Source organism: Archocentrus centrarchus, chromosome 4 (assembly GCF_007364275.1).
Source record: "Archocentrus centrarchus isolate MPI-CPG fArcCen1 chromosome 4, fArcCen1, whole genome shotgun sequence".
NCBI classification, from domain to species: domain Eukaryota; kingdom Metazoa; phylum Chordata; class Actinopteri; order Cichliformes; family Cichlidae; genus Archocentrus; species Archocentrus centrarchus.
Window position 1 is genome coordinate 1,741,807 of NC_044349.1, and position 16,532 is coordinate 1,758,338.

Here is a 16,532-nt window from a genome sequence, read left to right on the forward strand (position 1 = left end):
ACAGAGAACGTACAGAGGAATTATATTCAGACTGTGTATCAGATGCACTTCTGCTAATGTTTATGGTTTCTCAGTGTCTGTTTTCTTACATGAGAGGTCAGCCTCTCTCTATCTCAGAGCCTCTCAGTGTTGAAGATTGAATGCTCAATATGGCTGAGCTCTACGATTCTAAGGAATAATTAATTCAACTGGAAGCAAATGCATCCTGTGCCCTTTCACACTGGAATGGAGACTTAAGCTCAGTTAGCTATCTGCTTCTGGGGGTTTCAGCCTTTTCAATGACCCCAGCTTTCTTTTAAGTATTCTTCTGGGCTTTTTTTTTAGCTTTCATTATGACAGGACGGCTGAGAGCTGACAGGAAAACCGGGAGAGAGAGCAGGGGGAAGACGCACAGCAAATGGCCTGGGGCCGATTCAAACCTGGGCATCCGCAAGATCTGCAAAGGCCTTCAGCTCCCTGACCCGAGCTTTCTGAAGTCATGTTCTTCTAAGTAGTTACTTTGTTTTGTCCTAAGATGACTTACATGCTGGTGCAATACACTAGTGACCTCACAGGGATAATCTCATTTGTTCTGCTGTATGATGGTTACCCAAAAAAAATGATTATGATGTCATTAGGGAAAAGATAATCTTGAGCTTTGTGATGATCCGATTTTTACACCAGCGACCATTTCCCATGGGTGATTTAGGATTGGCGATACTGTCGGACATATATTATCTTAAACTAACAGTAAACAAATAAACAGCTGAATTTGAACAAATGTGACATAAACATGCATGAAATAAAAAATTTAAAAGAGTTTAATTATGTGATGCAGAAAGCTGCAATATATGCAAGAGTGTTTGTTTTTGCATGGCTCCTGTGAAGTTAATGTCTTACACACACACACACACACACTCCTGCTGCCTATCTTTAAAAGGACATTACAGTGACAGTGCACGTTCACTTCGACTTATCATAACTATAACCTGTGGTCACTCTAACCTGGTCCTGGATGTTTTCAGCCCATATTTAATGATTTTGTTCATAAAGATTTGAGGGCCCGTTGGTCACCACAATAACTTTATTCCTTCACAACATGAGTCCAAACACTCAAATATGCACACAAGGAGGTCACACACTCCTCTGCCTTTCTGTATTCCTCTCCCAGTCTGAATATTTAACATGGAGAATAACATCTCTGCCTCCTCCCATTTGCCCTTCACGATGACATGTTGTGTCAGTGTACTTTTGGCCTTCTCTCCCTCCCTCTCTCTCTCTTCATTTTACAACCTGCACAAATAACATCTGGCACTTTGCCTGATCTCCAAGGATGTGATGATTAAGGCCAAATGACAGTGCTATTTCTCCTCTGCCCACCACGGCTGCAACCTTCCTCATCGACACAGCAGAGCTTTGCCACAGATTACAGGGCTCAATAAACACTTTTTTTTTTCTCTTTATATGATTAAAAAAGAAAACAAGTACTAAAAAACTGAATGTCTGGTAAAAATTGGCAACTGGCAAAATGTTTTTCTCTAAATGTCATTACCTACATTTTCTGGGAAGCAGCATGTGGTCAGAGACGACCACGCCGGTGCTGCGGTAGGTGTACACTTTTCAGATATTTTTACACATTCACTGAACTGCTACCAACTTAGTAACTTTGTCACTAGTTTCCACAAACCTTTAGTATTTTTTTTCATAGAAGCACCTTAGATGGTTAGACTGTCTAACCATCTAAGGTGCTGAAAACTATAACAGCCCTACCTTAGATTGTGTGTGTGTGTGTGTGTGTGTGTGTGCAGTCCACAGGTCTCTGCTTTGCTGCAACCATGAAACACAACATAATTGTTTCTCATTAGATGTGACCCCTTTATTCCCAGCACAGCGCCCATATTTAGCCGGAGTACTGACTGAATCACTTATAATTTATACCATCGATAAAAGTTATAGAATCATCACAACTGCAGATGAGCAGCATTTTTAAGGCGTGATTACGAGCTTAACAATTCATGTCTCTCCAAGGAACTCAAAAAATCATTTTAGTGCAAAGAGTACAGACGAGGGAGGTCAGGATAAACTGGCCAGGATGGAGAGAGAGAGTATTATAATAATAACCGCTGCTTTTAAAGAAGACCAGAGAACTTCAAATAATAGAGGTGGACATGTTATGTGAATATTTAAAGCTACATTGTGAGCATTAATTAATTTGTGAGGCTGAAACTTACAGACTGAAAATAAAGCAGAGAAAGGTCAAATCTGACCACTGAATCTAATCACCAGCAGGCAGTACAGGATGATAGCAGGAACAAGTATGTGAGAAGGCAAAAAAAAAAACCCTGCTGTAAAGCTCGGCCCCCTCCATCACATTCACCAAACCTCGGCCCCCCCTCTCTCCTCCCGTCGCCTTCCTCTCCAAGAGGTGGGGAAAGAGTAGGCTGTGCTCCTGCCAGCGGAGCCCATCAGTCGGTGCTCATCGCATCTGAACACAGTTGTGACATTTTCACATTGTCAAACTTTATTTTCAAATGTGCAGTCAACATGTGAAATGCTTTATAATGTTTTATCCTTTCACTGACTTCACAACCTCGCACAGCCTTGTTATACAGTGTTATGCTGAGCTGCCAGTGCCACCAGTTTCTTCCCTGCCAAATGTTTCTGGGACACCTGGTCCTGAATAAAGGGGAGAAGTACAGAGAACAAGGCTGCGACCTAAAAACGAGAGACGTGAATTAACTCCGGCTGAAAGCTGCTCTCTTACCTCTGACAGTGTTTGGAAAAGTAACACGATTCACAGTCCTGCACATTTAGAGTGAATAAAACTGCTAATTTTGCCATTATGAAGCATAAAGTGAAACTAATTTGACCCCACGCCCGTATCTGTGTCGACCCACAGCCGGCGACGAAGACAGAGGTGATACGGGAGCATGCTGCAACACCACGCAACACGAACCACAACAATGACCTGTCCTTATTATTTTTTTTTGTATTTGTTTTTAAGGTCAGTAAGTTTCCACTCTTTTTGTCCAGATCAATGGAAGAGCTGCTGCTGAATGAAAATCAAGAGAGAAAAATGAGGTGCCAAACAGGCGCCTTTCAGCCGAGCAATCACCATCCAGCAGGGACGGGATGGATGTGAAGGTCACCTGCACTGCGAACAATGACACCTTACACTGCTGAAACACACACACACACACACACACACACACATGCTATTTAAACCTGTTTTGCTTACATCCGAGCTGAATTTAAATTATGCAGTAATGATCGTTGGCACTTGAGTAACTGCAGACAAACAGTTTTTGCTTTTATAAAAAGAAACAAAAACTTTTTTTTTCCTTCTCTCTTCGTCCTCGGGCTTTCTATCACACAGCGATCCTCCGGTGCCCATCATAAACGTCACATCTGTGTATGTTTTTAAATGAATTTAATGAATCTGTTTACGTCACTGAAACCGGGTTATTGTGGTTGTTCTGCTGTTGTGTGATGAGAACAGAAATGAAAGTGAGGAAAATTATTGTGCTAGTTTTTTTTTTTTTAGAAGGCTTTGATTTCCAAAGAGCGGCAAGAAATAGTAATAAATATTTATTAGTTAGTAATAAAATATCCAGGTAAAAATTTCCAGACCTGCACATCTGGTAACCAGTGTATGGTAATCCCCACTAAGATACCACAACCAGCTTTACACTGTGACAATATTTTATTATATAAAGACTGTTTGTATTTAATTAACCTATATGCGTGCCATAGACGTACATACAGTTCATTTAATTATTTTTGTCCTCCTTCTAAAACGATGATGTCACCGTTTTAATTCCTCTATTGCTTGGAAAACAATTGTTTATTTGACTTACTGCTAATAAATAATTTATTCCCAAAGCCTGTTTGATATTCATGTTTATTTAAATTGAAAGATAAATTATTGGATAATTTGTAACAGACATTTCAGATAAATTCAATGAATTAATGGAGCGGTCTACTTTAAGAACCTTCCCACTGAACCGCAGCCCGGGCTCAGACCCAAAGACAACACCTGTTGAGCCCCAAATGCAGTCGCTTTACACATATTAAGTACACATATAGTAATATGCACATAAACCCACACATACACGCAGAATGTTACACAGCATCTGACCAGGAGAAACACACCCCACTCTCCCACATGAACCTGCTTCTGTTTCCTTTGTTTACAGGGAAGCAGCTACACGGGAGCAGGACGAGCTACTGCAGTCGTGCCAGGGTGCTACTTGTAAACTAAGTGTAATTTCTCACATATGAGGTGCCAAGGCAGTGACATAGCAAAATGAAGTGTCTTCATTTAGAGCTTGGCTCCATAAAAGATAATGAAAATGTCACTGTGGCTTATGTAATTTGTAAGCTGTGACAGCGGACCACAGTGGCGATAGCTATGGTGAGCTGGTGGCATTTATAAGCAATGAGAGTGTTCCTCCTAACGGCACGGGCTATTTAAAAAAGGTCCTGTTAGCTGAGATGGAAATCCTAATTTGGCAACATCTTACATAAGCAGCGTGAATTCATTCTGACTTTTACAGAGGTGTCACTGAAGAGGAAAAAATACCTTACAACTATTATGGCAAAAAAAAGGAGAAAGGGACGCTATAATCAGAAGGCATGGCAGCAGATAAATACACAATGCATTTAACCTCAAGTTCCTCTTTTTATTTCCCTGAAACACCTTGCAAGTTTTTGGCAAACTGCCATCCAACAGGGAAAGCACACATTTTAAAAGATGTGAAATCACAACTCAGCTTTCCTCCCCCTCAGAGGGAGGGCTTCATTAGATCTACTGTACCGAGGAACTGAACGTAAAGTGATTGTTCCTGCAAAGCCCGCTCATCTCCAGTAAATATCAATAGATTCTGGGCATCGACTGCAGCAGCTAAAATGGATTGTGACTTTTTATGCTTTACTTAGCTAATGACCCTGCTAATTTCATCTGCTACACCAGCTAAGTGACTGACAGCAGCAGGCTTGCTTTGCAGCTGCCTAGCAACAGCAAAAGCCTGGTACCCGTGTTGCTGCACGTGTGATGCACCGCCCGCTTCTCAGCACAGCCAATCAGATTCTGTAATGCAAAGTTAAAGAGTTTAAGGTATAATGGGTTAATTATCAAAATGAGTTAGCCCAGCGGCAGACCGGCGACCTGTCCAGGGTGCGTTCATCCCACCTCTCGCCCTATGACTTATTCCAATAATAATAATAATAATAATACGTTTGTGCCTTTGTATCTATCCACATTCCAGTGTTTCTAAGTTAGGATAAACCATGCTTTGCACAGCTATGCTTTTAACTGCTTTTAAATGTGTATGGAAACAGTGCCTCCCACCTGGATGAACTCTGTATTCTTGCCCTAAATCTACACAGAAAATACTGCATGTAGTACTGAGATCAGGAGGAGAAATTTCTGCCTTACACGATAAAATACTCGTAACAGTCACAATCGTTGCTAGAATTAATAATGAGCAGGTCCTACCTTAGCAATGGTCTCGTGGAACTTGAAAAGTGGGTCCAGGGTTTCTGGTGACTCTGCGTTGAACTGGGCCTCTGACAGGAAACTGCTCGTCTGCACGGAGAGAGATAAAACAGAGAGGAGAGAAAGTCTTAAATATAAGAGAATAAACTGTCTTTTAAAGCATCAGGAATGTTTTATGAGATTGAGGGACAACAATGATTTGCACTCCACAGTCGAAAATAAAAAACTGACACTTTTTCCTTCAGTTTCTCTTTTTTTTAAATATTCTAATTTGTTCTCTTCTATTTTAAGAGGGAAAGAGTCGAGTGACCCGTCAAGTGTTTGACAGGAAACAACAGTAAATGCTCTCAAGGCCACAGAGCTGCTCGGCTTTTTGTTGTGGTGTCACGCACACACACACACGCACACACACAAACTCACACACACACACACACACACACAAGCTCACATGCGGCCGGCTAAACAAAGTCAACCATGACTACACACCGCCTAAAATTACCTCACTGTCACCTCAGAATACTTTGTAATGTCCTCAGAAAACAAAGTACCGCGCTGTGACTTCAAAGTCGTTCTGCCGCCTTTGTAGAAGTTTTTTTGTTTCGTGTATTTTTTTAAGTCAACAGCAGACAGTTCATGATAGCAGAAGTTCAAACACAGCACAGTCAAACCTGAAAGTCAGGAAATGTCGACAAGTCTCGAGCATCCTACTATTTTTTATGGAATTCATTTGTGACTGGTGCAAAGCTTTTAAACAGGCGTACACAGAGAGAAGTACTTGTCCCTTTTCAGGTATTTATCAGTCATAGTGTGGTACACTGATTGTGTTACTATGTCAGGAACACTTTTTCCTGCAGGGTTCCAGCCAGAAAAACGTTTCAGCCCTGCCCGTGTGGCTGGGGAGGATGGAGGGACAGCATTAGCAAGCTAGTACTAATTAGCTTGCTAATGTTAAATGCTAAATGCCGAGCCCACTTGCTAATTGAGTTATGGTGAACAATTAGATCGACAATCCTTTTGCATATAAACCAGCAGAGTTACACTTACATATCACACATTCAACGTGTCCCACAGAGGTCCGTATCCTTCCACTAATGGGTTTGCAGAATTCACGCAAAAAGCTTACACAACAAAAACATTAATCCGACTGGCTGCTAACACAATGACATCTTTAATGCAAGCCACTGTACGACAACAGGAAGTGACATTATTTTACTGGGAACTGTAGTTTTTTTTCCTCCAAGGCCGCTTGGTTAATAGGAAAGCCCGAAATTGTCATTTGAGCTTAATCGCTGGACCCTTTTCCCTCTTTTTTACAGAAAGCAAAATGGTGACTAGCGCTTTCACGCTAGTCACCATTTTGCTTTCTGCAGCCCCGCAAAACAGGACGGTTGCGAGATCCCACATGCACATTATACCGCAGCGATCTAGCCAGAGAAAATAAATCAGAGTGTGGTATCGGAGACGGGGCGGGGTGCGCGAGGTGCGAGCCTGCTTGCTAATTGCAGTGATGGTGAAAAGTTTTGATAGCGAACTGGTGAAATTCTCAGCCCGGCGCAAGTCGACCTCGCTGGCTAAAACCCTGAATGTTCTTAGCAGTCTTAACAAGAGCAGCTGCTCTGGAGCATTTTAAATGAAACGATGTGCCATCGCGGCCTGCTGTGATGCCCAGCTCATCCAGGACGTTTCTGCCTGTGGGAAGCATCCATGTGGACTTGCTAACCAGGTTTGGTGGCAGCAGCTGATTGCTGATCATCTCAGCCTCTTGTGGTCACTTCTGGCTCCAGCTGGCAATGGTCAAGGAGCTGCAGAGGTTGATGATGTTCAAAAATCAAGAATGACTTCAAATGCAATAAATCTAAATGTAAATAAAGTTTCAGAGTTCGGTTTGAAATAGCAGGATGTTGTACAACATCATCACGCACTGGAATAAATGATCAGCAGGACTCAGTGGACGCCTTCAGGATGCTGAACAATAACAAATGTTAAAGGAAAAAAGTTGAATTCCCTGTTGGTGATGGTGAAACCGGTGATGCACTTAACCAGTCAACATGGCAGCCATGGCGGGTACACGGGGAATCGAAGTTTTACTTAAGAGTTTGCATATTTATGCATTCCAAGAAGAAACAAGGAGAAAGTTTTTATCAAACCCCGTGTGCTGCCTCTGAATAAATATGTGAATTATTGAACGCAGCATCTGCCTCAAAATATGCCCCCGTTGTTGATGTCAAGTTGCATATGTGCAGAGTTCCCCCAAAAGGATCCTCACCTCCTGCATTCAGAGGAGAAGAATTCAAATGAAACACACGGATGCAGCTGTTGTGCCCTCGCACAAAGACCGGGCATATCTGCCACTCTCTGCGGTCAGGCTGCTTTGTTCTGCAGCTCCTGATGACCGGGTTAGAAATCATTACTGTAGTGATGCACACACACACACACACACACACACACACACACACACACACACACACACACACACACACACACACACACTGGGTTTGTTCATTTCATATTTTGTTTTTATGCAGTTTTTACAAACAGCGTTTCCCATAAGCATCAGTGCGTCACATGCTCACAGATGGAAGAACTAACACATGAAAAGCAAGAAATCTGAACAGTGAAGTTACGAGAAGTCAAAGGTTTATGTTAGAAATAAACAAGCAGAAAATCCTTATCATATAAGCACTAACTCTTAAAATAGTTTTCTTTATAATATATAAATAATTTGAATTTCGTGCTATAATCACTTTAGTACAGTGTTATTAGTTATGATCTTTGCTCTGTATTCACGGGTACGGGATGGTGGGTTTATGTTAAAGCAGAGGAAGACGGCCAAGCTCAAAGATACCCAAGTAATGTAGTATATATATGTACTAAGTGCTCTTTGTATCATCACTTCATCTTTCACAGTACAGACCCTCTCTGTGCCTTCAGCACTTAGACTTGCTATTACCATCTCTGGGTGGTTAAAGTATTATTAAAATATTATGATGGATTATTATTCATGAGAACATAAGCATTTCTTCAGGTTCAACTTCTTATTATTATATCATCATCACGTTCAGCCAAATTTGCTTTTGTGCTGAAAATGTAAAACAAGTTTATAGATATTAATACTGTTGTAAACTGAGGATAAAACAGCATCAAACGCTCAAATCCTCTGCTGGCACAAAATGATACCTGAAACATACTCCTCCTCCGCTGTCTCCCAACACACACACACACACGTGCACACTTCACACGTGCACACTTCACACATGCACACGTTCAGTCAGTGTTTGCCTTTCTGATACACAAAAACAAGAAAGTGCCTCTTCAGCATGAAGGACGGTGATACCTTAGGATTAAAGAAGGTGTCCTACTCATCAATCACGAATATCCTCTATGAAACCAGATGCCCTTGTGGGTAAAAAGAGGAAAAAAAACCCCTGAAATGACCATTTATTTAAGAACGACTCTGAGCTCTTTCTAATCCCACTGATAAGTGCACATCTTCCATTTATTGCACAGAATAAATCAGAGTCCTCCTGAACCATCAAGGAGAATTTAAACTGCACAGGTGCCATCCTTGATGCTCACACAAAAGCACAAAATGATTATTTTTACTGGTGAACCACTTAATAACTGAAACCATTAACACAGCATTGTCTCTATTATAGTGCTGTGCTAATATGAAACATAGTCTTACAGTATAACACAGTTGTTATCCATCTTGAAGTATGATCAGCCATGCTATGATGGCTAATGGCTAGCTTAACTGCAACACTGTTATTAGCCACACAAGCCACTGAAAGCACATCCACAACCGCAACTACACATTCACACTCACCATCACAAAAACTGTCTGTAATCTGTGTAATCGTCTCTTCGGCATGCTACAATATATTAAACCTGCTTTTTAAATTGTTATATTTGGAGTGTGTGCAAACTGAGGTCAGACTTCTTAGAAGAGGATTTTGCACAAAATGTGTTTTAGGGAGACTCAAACAACAGAGTGAAAAAGAAAAAATAATTCCATACAACATAAGATAGGTGTGAATGTGAGTGTGGATGGTTGTCTGTCTCTCTGTGTTGGCCCTGAGACAGGCCGGCGACCTGTACAGGTGTACCCTGCCTCTCACCCTATGTCAGCTAGGCTCCAGCCCCCCCCACGGATGGATGTAAGATTACAGCTGTTAATATTTTTCTTGTAGGCAATAGCATTTCCAGTCATTTTAAAGCATCTCGTTACAGTGTAGCCATTAAAAAAGCAGACTTGCAGTGGCTGCTCCTGGAAAAATCAAGTCACTTGACTTGATCATATTGATCACTTATCCCTGCCATGTGATCCAATCTATTTTTTTCTAAATCTGATTGTTTCATATTCATTCTCATGGTTATGTGTAGAAAAAGACCACAGCTTTGGTTAATATGTAACTACATATTATAAAGATTCATTTTCTGGGTTAGGTACATGGGTGATGATAACACTGCAGATTTTATATCTAGAGATTCAGATGACAGATAGAGGTTACTCACCTTTATGTAAAAACAGCTCGCACAAAGGGCCGATTAATTGTTGTTCTCTAGAGGTGGACGGCCTTAGAAAATCCTTTATGTGATAGAATATAGTTTTTCACATAAAACCTCCTAAATTATACCTCACCAAGTACATCCACGAGGCAGAGAGGAAATGTGTACACAAAAAAAAATTTATACTCAAAAGCCATTAAGAACAAGAAGGATCTTCTTTATATCAGCTTTCTCTGCCACAGCTTCTGGTTATTAAAAAGATTAATGTCCTGAAACGGTGGGAGAGGAATGGATTTCATTAGACATTAAAGAATCTATAGACCTAAAGACAATGCATTTCTAACAGGCATGTGGCTGCTCAGGATCAGGACAAAAGCTCAGTCTGAACCCAGAACAACATCTACTGACCGATAATCATGTTGCCACATACTCGTCTCTGCAGTTACTGTGGTAGCTTCTGATCCTAAAACAAGCTGATCCTAAAATTAATTAAAGTGGGCTGAACAATGTGCTTCTTTTTTAGCTATTTTATCTACACCCTGGTGTATTTTAATTTACACCATGGTTTGTTATTTAGTGTGTTTTATACTTTTACTGTTTGTTATGTTTTTTGTTTTGTAGCACTTTGAGGTTTTTTTAAAATGTAAAGTGCGTTATAAATTAAAGGTATTATTATTCTTTTGAAAAAGAGACCACAGAGCAGAGCGGGAACAAACTCCACTGTGACACCAGATCATTTAAAAATAATAATAATGAAAACTCTGTCCAGAAAAGAAGGATGTAAGAACCACAAAGTAAATCAGCTAAAGTCGTCAGATCGAGCCCCCGGCGGGACAACGCTGGATCAACGACACAGCACGAGGGAGCAGGAGGCTCCACCGAGAGCAGCGCGGGTCCGAAAGTATGACGATGGAAAGGAAGGAATAACGAGAGAAACTTCATTCTTAGGATTCTTAAATGTACATATAAGTGATAAGCTATGACACCAGCACATCATCATCACACCTCCTTTATGCTTATCATTGGAAACCACACATGAAGATCCCTTCTGATTCTATTCTATTCTGTTTACTTTTATTCAAAGAGTTTGTGTCACCTGACTCACAGTCTCCTGCAAAAACAGCTGATGTGAACTGTTGCTATAATATTGATGACTAAAGCTGTTTATTAGGGATACTTACTGTATGCTATCAATTACTTGTCAGAACTAAGTGGGAAACCTCCATGGCTGACAAAAGAAGAATACAGAAGTGCAAAAAATGGCCGTTTTAGGCCAATTTGTTTATTGTTAATGCCAGATAATACCAAGAAATAAATATGTTTCTTCCTTGGTATAGAAAGAGGTGTCCATCTATCTAACTTTAAGGTTCAGTCATTACGAGGGGTGATTTTTGTTTGATTTTTTTAATAAAAATAAAAGTTAAAGTTGTGAATAAATGGGTGTGGCTGCTTTGTATTACATTTGTGTGCCATTTTATCTAATTTAGCTTTTAGCTAAAAGATTTTTTTGTGCACTTTTCCAAGTAAACAAATTTAAACCTTGTTTTTTCCATCCTGTTTAATATCACAGTGTTTGTCATGCTGTACAAACCCACCATTTGTATTATCTCAAAGTTTCAGAGGATTCAATTTGGTCCTGCAAAAGGGAGTTCCTGACCAGCTGCACTTTTTAAATACTGTTTTGCATATCGTTAGCCTAATAGCATAATTGCCTAAGTCACATTTTTGCCAAAATTGAGTTATCTATCTAAATGAATCTACACTGTTAGCAGAGTAGAATTAGGTAGGTATTTCAAAATATGACTTAGGCAATTATGCTCTTAGGCTAACGATATTTAGATCTTCTGCCTGCACACATAGATAATTGGATGGATATAATACTGTTATATATGTGGAAATTCTTGCACTCTTAAACAAAGATGCAAAATTTAACACCCACAAATGTAAAAATAATGCAAAGGTGACTGATGCAGAGGACACTGCTGCACTTTGAAAGGTATGTCAGTAATCATGTGGACACAATGCAAAATACCACATTAGCTTCTCGGTAATGTACAGCTGCTGATGGTGTACTATCCATGGCAGTGAGAGAGAGGTTATTTATACAGCTTTTAAAAAAAAATACTACACTGAAGTGACCGAATGAAATAACAATGCACAACTGAACCAACAGTCTTTTGTGTTAGTCTCAGTACTCAGAAGGCCCGAGATGATTATTTGAAGGCATGAGCTGCACTGCAGATAAAAAAAAACATGTGATGAGTCAGTCCTCTACAACAAAAGAGAATGCTCTGGGTGTTTGGGGTCATTTTTGTATCAACTTTTAGGTCTGAAAATAAATGTAAAATCCAAAATATTCATGCATTTCCTGCCAAATAAAGAGAAGAAAATGGAAGCGGTTCCATTTCTGCATCCCAATAACCTCCCAACTCTTAATGACAGACTTATGGGCAGAAACAACACAGGGATTGACCTTGTATAAGAAAGCGCACGCTTTCCTTAGGAGACTGGAGGTATTAAAAATTGACATACAGCAGGATATGCAACACTTTCTAAACTTTTAGAACAAACCAGAGGAAACAATCGGCTTCATGCTTGAGAATGAGTCTCTGCAGAAGCTGATAATAAAAAAAAACTTACTTCAAGGATTTCAGCTTGGAAAAAACAAGCGCTACCGAAAACCCATTTAAAAATCTGCCCTTGGGACACTACAGCTCCTCTGTAAACCGAGTTGATTGAGCTCTATCAAAACCTGCCTCTGCAAGAAGCTCACTTTGACTTTCACTTTCTGGACAAAACGAGGTCCCAGCTTCAGACGTTCCCTGCTTACAGAACGCGGCACCTTTTACATGCTCATCATTTGCTACGACATTGTGCTGCAAATCAGCATTTTCAACGGTGGATCCCAGAAGAGCACAGCAGATAACGACGTCAGTGTCTCTGGCTCGCTGTTCGTCCTTCTGTGCCCCAATTCACGGGCTTGATTGCACAAAGAAAAGTGTCACTTCTGTGCTTGATTCAGAAACATTTTTCACAAACAAAGTTGTGGCTTTTTGAGGATTTGAATTTCATCAGTTTAGTAAATGAACACCACAGAAAATTGGAAAGCTATTTTTCAGGATACAAATATTTTTAAAGGCAAATAATTGTGTTTGTGTTGGATTTAAATGTTTTCCTCCCACGTCTCAGGTCGTCTGTCTCCACTCATTTAAGCACAGCTTTGTGCAGTGTTTCCACAGAAGCAGCAGGAGAGTCAGACCATATAATTGTTCTTTCCAATTTACTGCACAGATTAAGTCTGATTAGGACTAGATCTGTGGCCAAGACTTTGGTATTGTGCGTGTTTTTATTACACCCTTCTTTTCCCGATATACACTCAACAGCCACTTCATTAGTCACAGCTTGCTAGAACCACGTTGGACCCCGTTTGCCTTCAGAACTGTTTTATTTCTCCATGGCACAGATTCAACACGGTGCAAGAAACAGCCTCACGCAGTTGTTGCAGATTTGTCCACTGCAACATCCACAATGCAAATCGCCCATTCCACCACATGTCAAAGGTGCTCTACTGGATTGAGATCTTGTTTCTGTGGAGGCCATCTGAGTACAATGAACTCGTTGTCATGTTCAAGCGAGCGGTTTGAGATGATTGGAGTGTTGTGACATGACATGTTATCCTGCTGGATGCAGGCATACAAATATTTGATGCAAAATGATCCTGTTGATATGAGGCAGATTTCAGAAAGAGAAACGCAGGCATGCATGAACTGCGTTTACCACAAAAAAGTGAAAAGCTAACTTGTCCTTTAGTCTAACCAAACTGTGGCAAGACGGCGTTCACTTGTCACTTAAAGTGTTTTATGCTGAATAATCCAGAACTTTAAGACTTAAAAGGCTATCCCTATACAGCTGTCATGAAGGAGGAAATTATCTAATAAAGCCTGAACTATTTTTTTAATAGACTGGAAACATGTTTAAAATTTTGTAATTCTATCTATGAGAATTAAAACTCAGGGCTCTTTCATGTCTCTGCTTTTAATCCACATGTTACAGCGACTTTGATCTTTTTTCTTGTTAAATCTGTTTCTCTCACCGGGACACAGAACTACAAGTGACAACGTTACCGTAGAAAAGGCTGGATTTGTGCATCCCAAAGTTCATTCAGCTATAAATTCTTCAATGAGAAGTATTTTGGAGGTTGAAAGTTGAATATGCTGTGTGCCGCATGGCAGGTAATTACCTGCTTTGCAAACTATCCTCACATACCATCATCCTTGGTCTCTAGAGAACAAAGTCAGGTGAAACAGAAGGGTTGAAGCAACAATATCACTTCACTGAATTATCTTCTGCCCTTTAAAATGGAACAACCTGCTGTTAAAAAGTGCGCACAGTAAATCTGAACTGCAACTGAAATGAATTATTAGTCAGATACTGCTCTCATTTGAATTCTGTAAACCTTCACATCATTAAGCCGAACCTAAAAGACTAAAAAAAGCATCTCTGACACAAACTGATGCTGGCAGTGTCTGAAATAATTAATGTATTGTTTATAGCATTTCAGAGAAAGCTCTTATGACAACTGATGAAAGCAAAGGCTGAGACAGCAGAAAGGTTAACCAATCACAGCCTTTTCTTCAGCACAAACCACAGAACTGGATTGGTGGATCCATGTATGTACTGGTACTGTATATGTATCACTTCAAGGGTTTAATTTGACAGTTTGTTTTTTTTAATCTGAAAGATGAGCAGAAAGTGATGATGATTATAAATCTAAAGTAGATGCAACACTACGCGGAGAACATGAATAAACTGTGAAGTGTGAAATGGTCATAGGTGTGAGAGTCCAGTATGCTGTCCTGTCTGTGAAGAATTACATTCATCTACAAATCAAACAACAGCAGCAAAAATCATTTTGAAAGAAACATTCGTGCTGTTGCTGCTTTCACAGAAAGAAAAAAAAGATTTCTTGGAGCAGAACTTGGTGAATCTGAGCTTGGTGAGGTTGCTTAAAGCCTTTGGAGCTAATGTGTCACACTTCTAGCTGCCTCGATGACCCCGGGTGTGGTCACATGGTAATCAAGTGCTCAGCTGTACAATTCTACCAGGTGAAAAAAAAAGCCTAAGTGGATGCTGTGTAAATAATGTGTGTTTGGGTTTTTATATGTTGGGACCACCTCCGGTACAGTGGCCCTTAAGCCTCATCCACACAGAAGAAAGTCTCGGTGATGTGGTGACCAGAGAGCGCAGAAACTCGGGGACATTTAGTGACTTAAAGTGACAACGGGTGAAAAAACTGCCGGTGAAGTGAAGCCGGCGGGTCCCCAGTTAAACTTTCCTCAACTCTGAGGCAAGCGATGGAAGCGACTACCAGTGACCATGCAGGATCATAAATACAGTTACCTAGGCAACCCGAGCCTGGGACATGTGCTAGCAACCAGCAATCAGTGGCAACAAGCAAACTGCTTCTTATGTGGATGGGGATTTAGGATATTGCTACTATGTAGCCTGTGTTGTCTTGTTAACTTTCCACAGCTCCACACTGTCTCAGACAGACCTCCAGTTTTGGGATCACTACCTGTACTCTCACCTGGCTTCACTGTACTCACAGTAACTCTGGCTCATAGCTTTTACACTCTGCTCCGGAGACATTAATCACCCTCAAGGAAATGAACAACCTTTTATCTCTCTTCTGATAGAGCGCACACCTAGCTGTCCAATAACTGCTGTATAATCCAATTTAGAGGTAGACCGTGTCTGACTAGAGTAACTTAACTGCTGTCAGTGTGAACTTCACAGCTCCTGGTAAAGATTTCAGGTTTCAAAGAGATGTTGGCTTAATTTCTGAGTGCATGTGTACGAGGAGCACCAGCCAAATGAGGTCGTAGACCCCTCGGACTTTTGTTGGGTCGGTGATCTGAAACATGACTAATTAGTTGTCTCAGATTATCTGTGGCACTATTATTAATTTTTTTGGTGTCACAGTAACTTTTTGACTTCATGTAACTTGAATTTTCAAGTCAAGTGAGATCCACACCGACAGGTGTTATCCTGCCGTCTCTGTTGCATGTTGTGATTTGAAGCCAGAATGAGACTTCTCAGAGGCTTTAAATACAGGTATGACTGTAGTTGGTTCTTTTCTCAAAAATGGGCCCAAAGTTCGAGAGAACTGAAGAGTCCAAAATGGTCTTTTTGATGAAGGGCTGTAATACAGCATGTTTGAAAGCAGCTGGGACACAGCCAGACATCAGAGAGGAATTAATCTGGTCAACAATACATGGCCCAAGGGCATTAATAACATCCCTGAGGAGACGGGGGTGGGACACTGTCTAGTGGGCAGCAAGATGACCGCAAATGCTCGACGATCTCAGCGAAAGAGGAAAGAGACACGTATTCAAAATCCTCAAAGACAACTGAGCATAGAGAAGCAGCAGCAGCATGATGTAAGGCAGGACCAGAGGGAAAACACATTTTTGAAAGAAAATAATTCGTCTATCGGCTAAGAAATTTCTCACAAAATGCAGCTGAGGGAACAATCGCAGGGATTTAT

General features: G+C 40.6%; 1 protein-coding gene across 1 annotated transcript in view; it reads right to left on the reverse strand.

The window, feature by feature from the left end:
- Positions 1-16,532, reverse strand: part of naaladl2 (N-acetylated alpha-linked acidic dipeptidase like 2) — a 411,382-nt gene that overhangs the window by 66,519 nt on the left and 328,331 nt on the right. Inside the window, exon 15 of the mRNA XM_030727141.1 lies at positions 5,477-5,566. Coding sequence (XP_030583001.1) covers positions 5,477-5,566 — 90 coding nt within the window. The remainder of the gene's footprint in view (positions 1-5,476; positions 5,567-16,532) is intronic.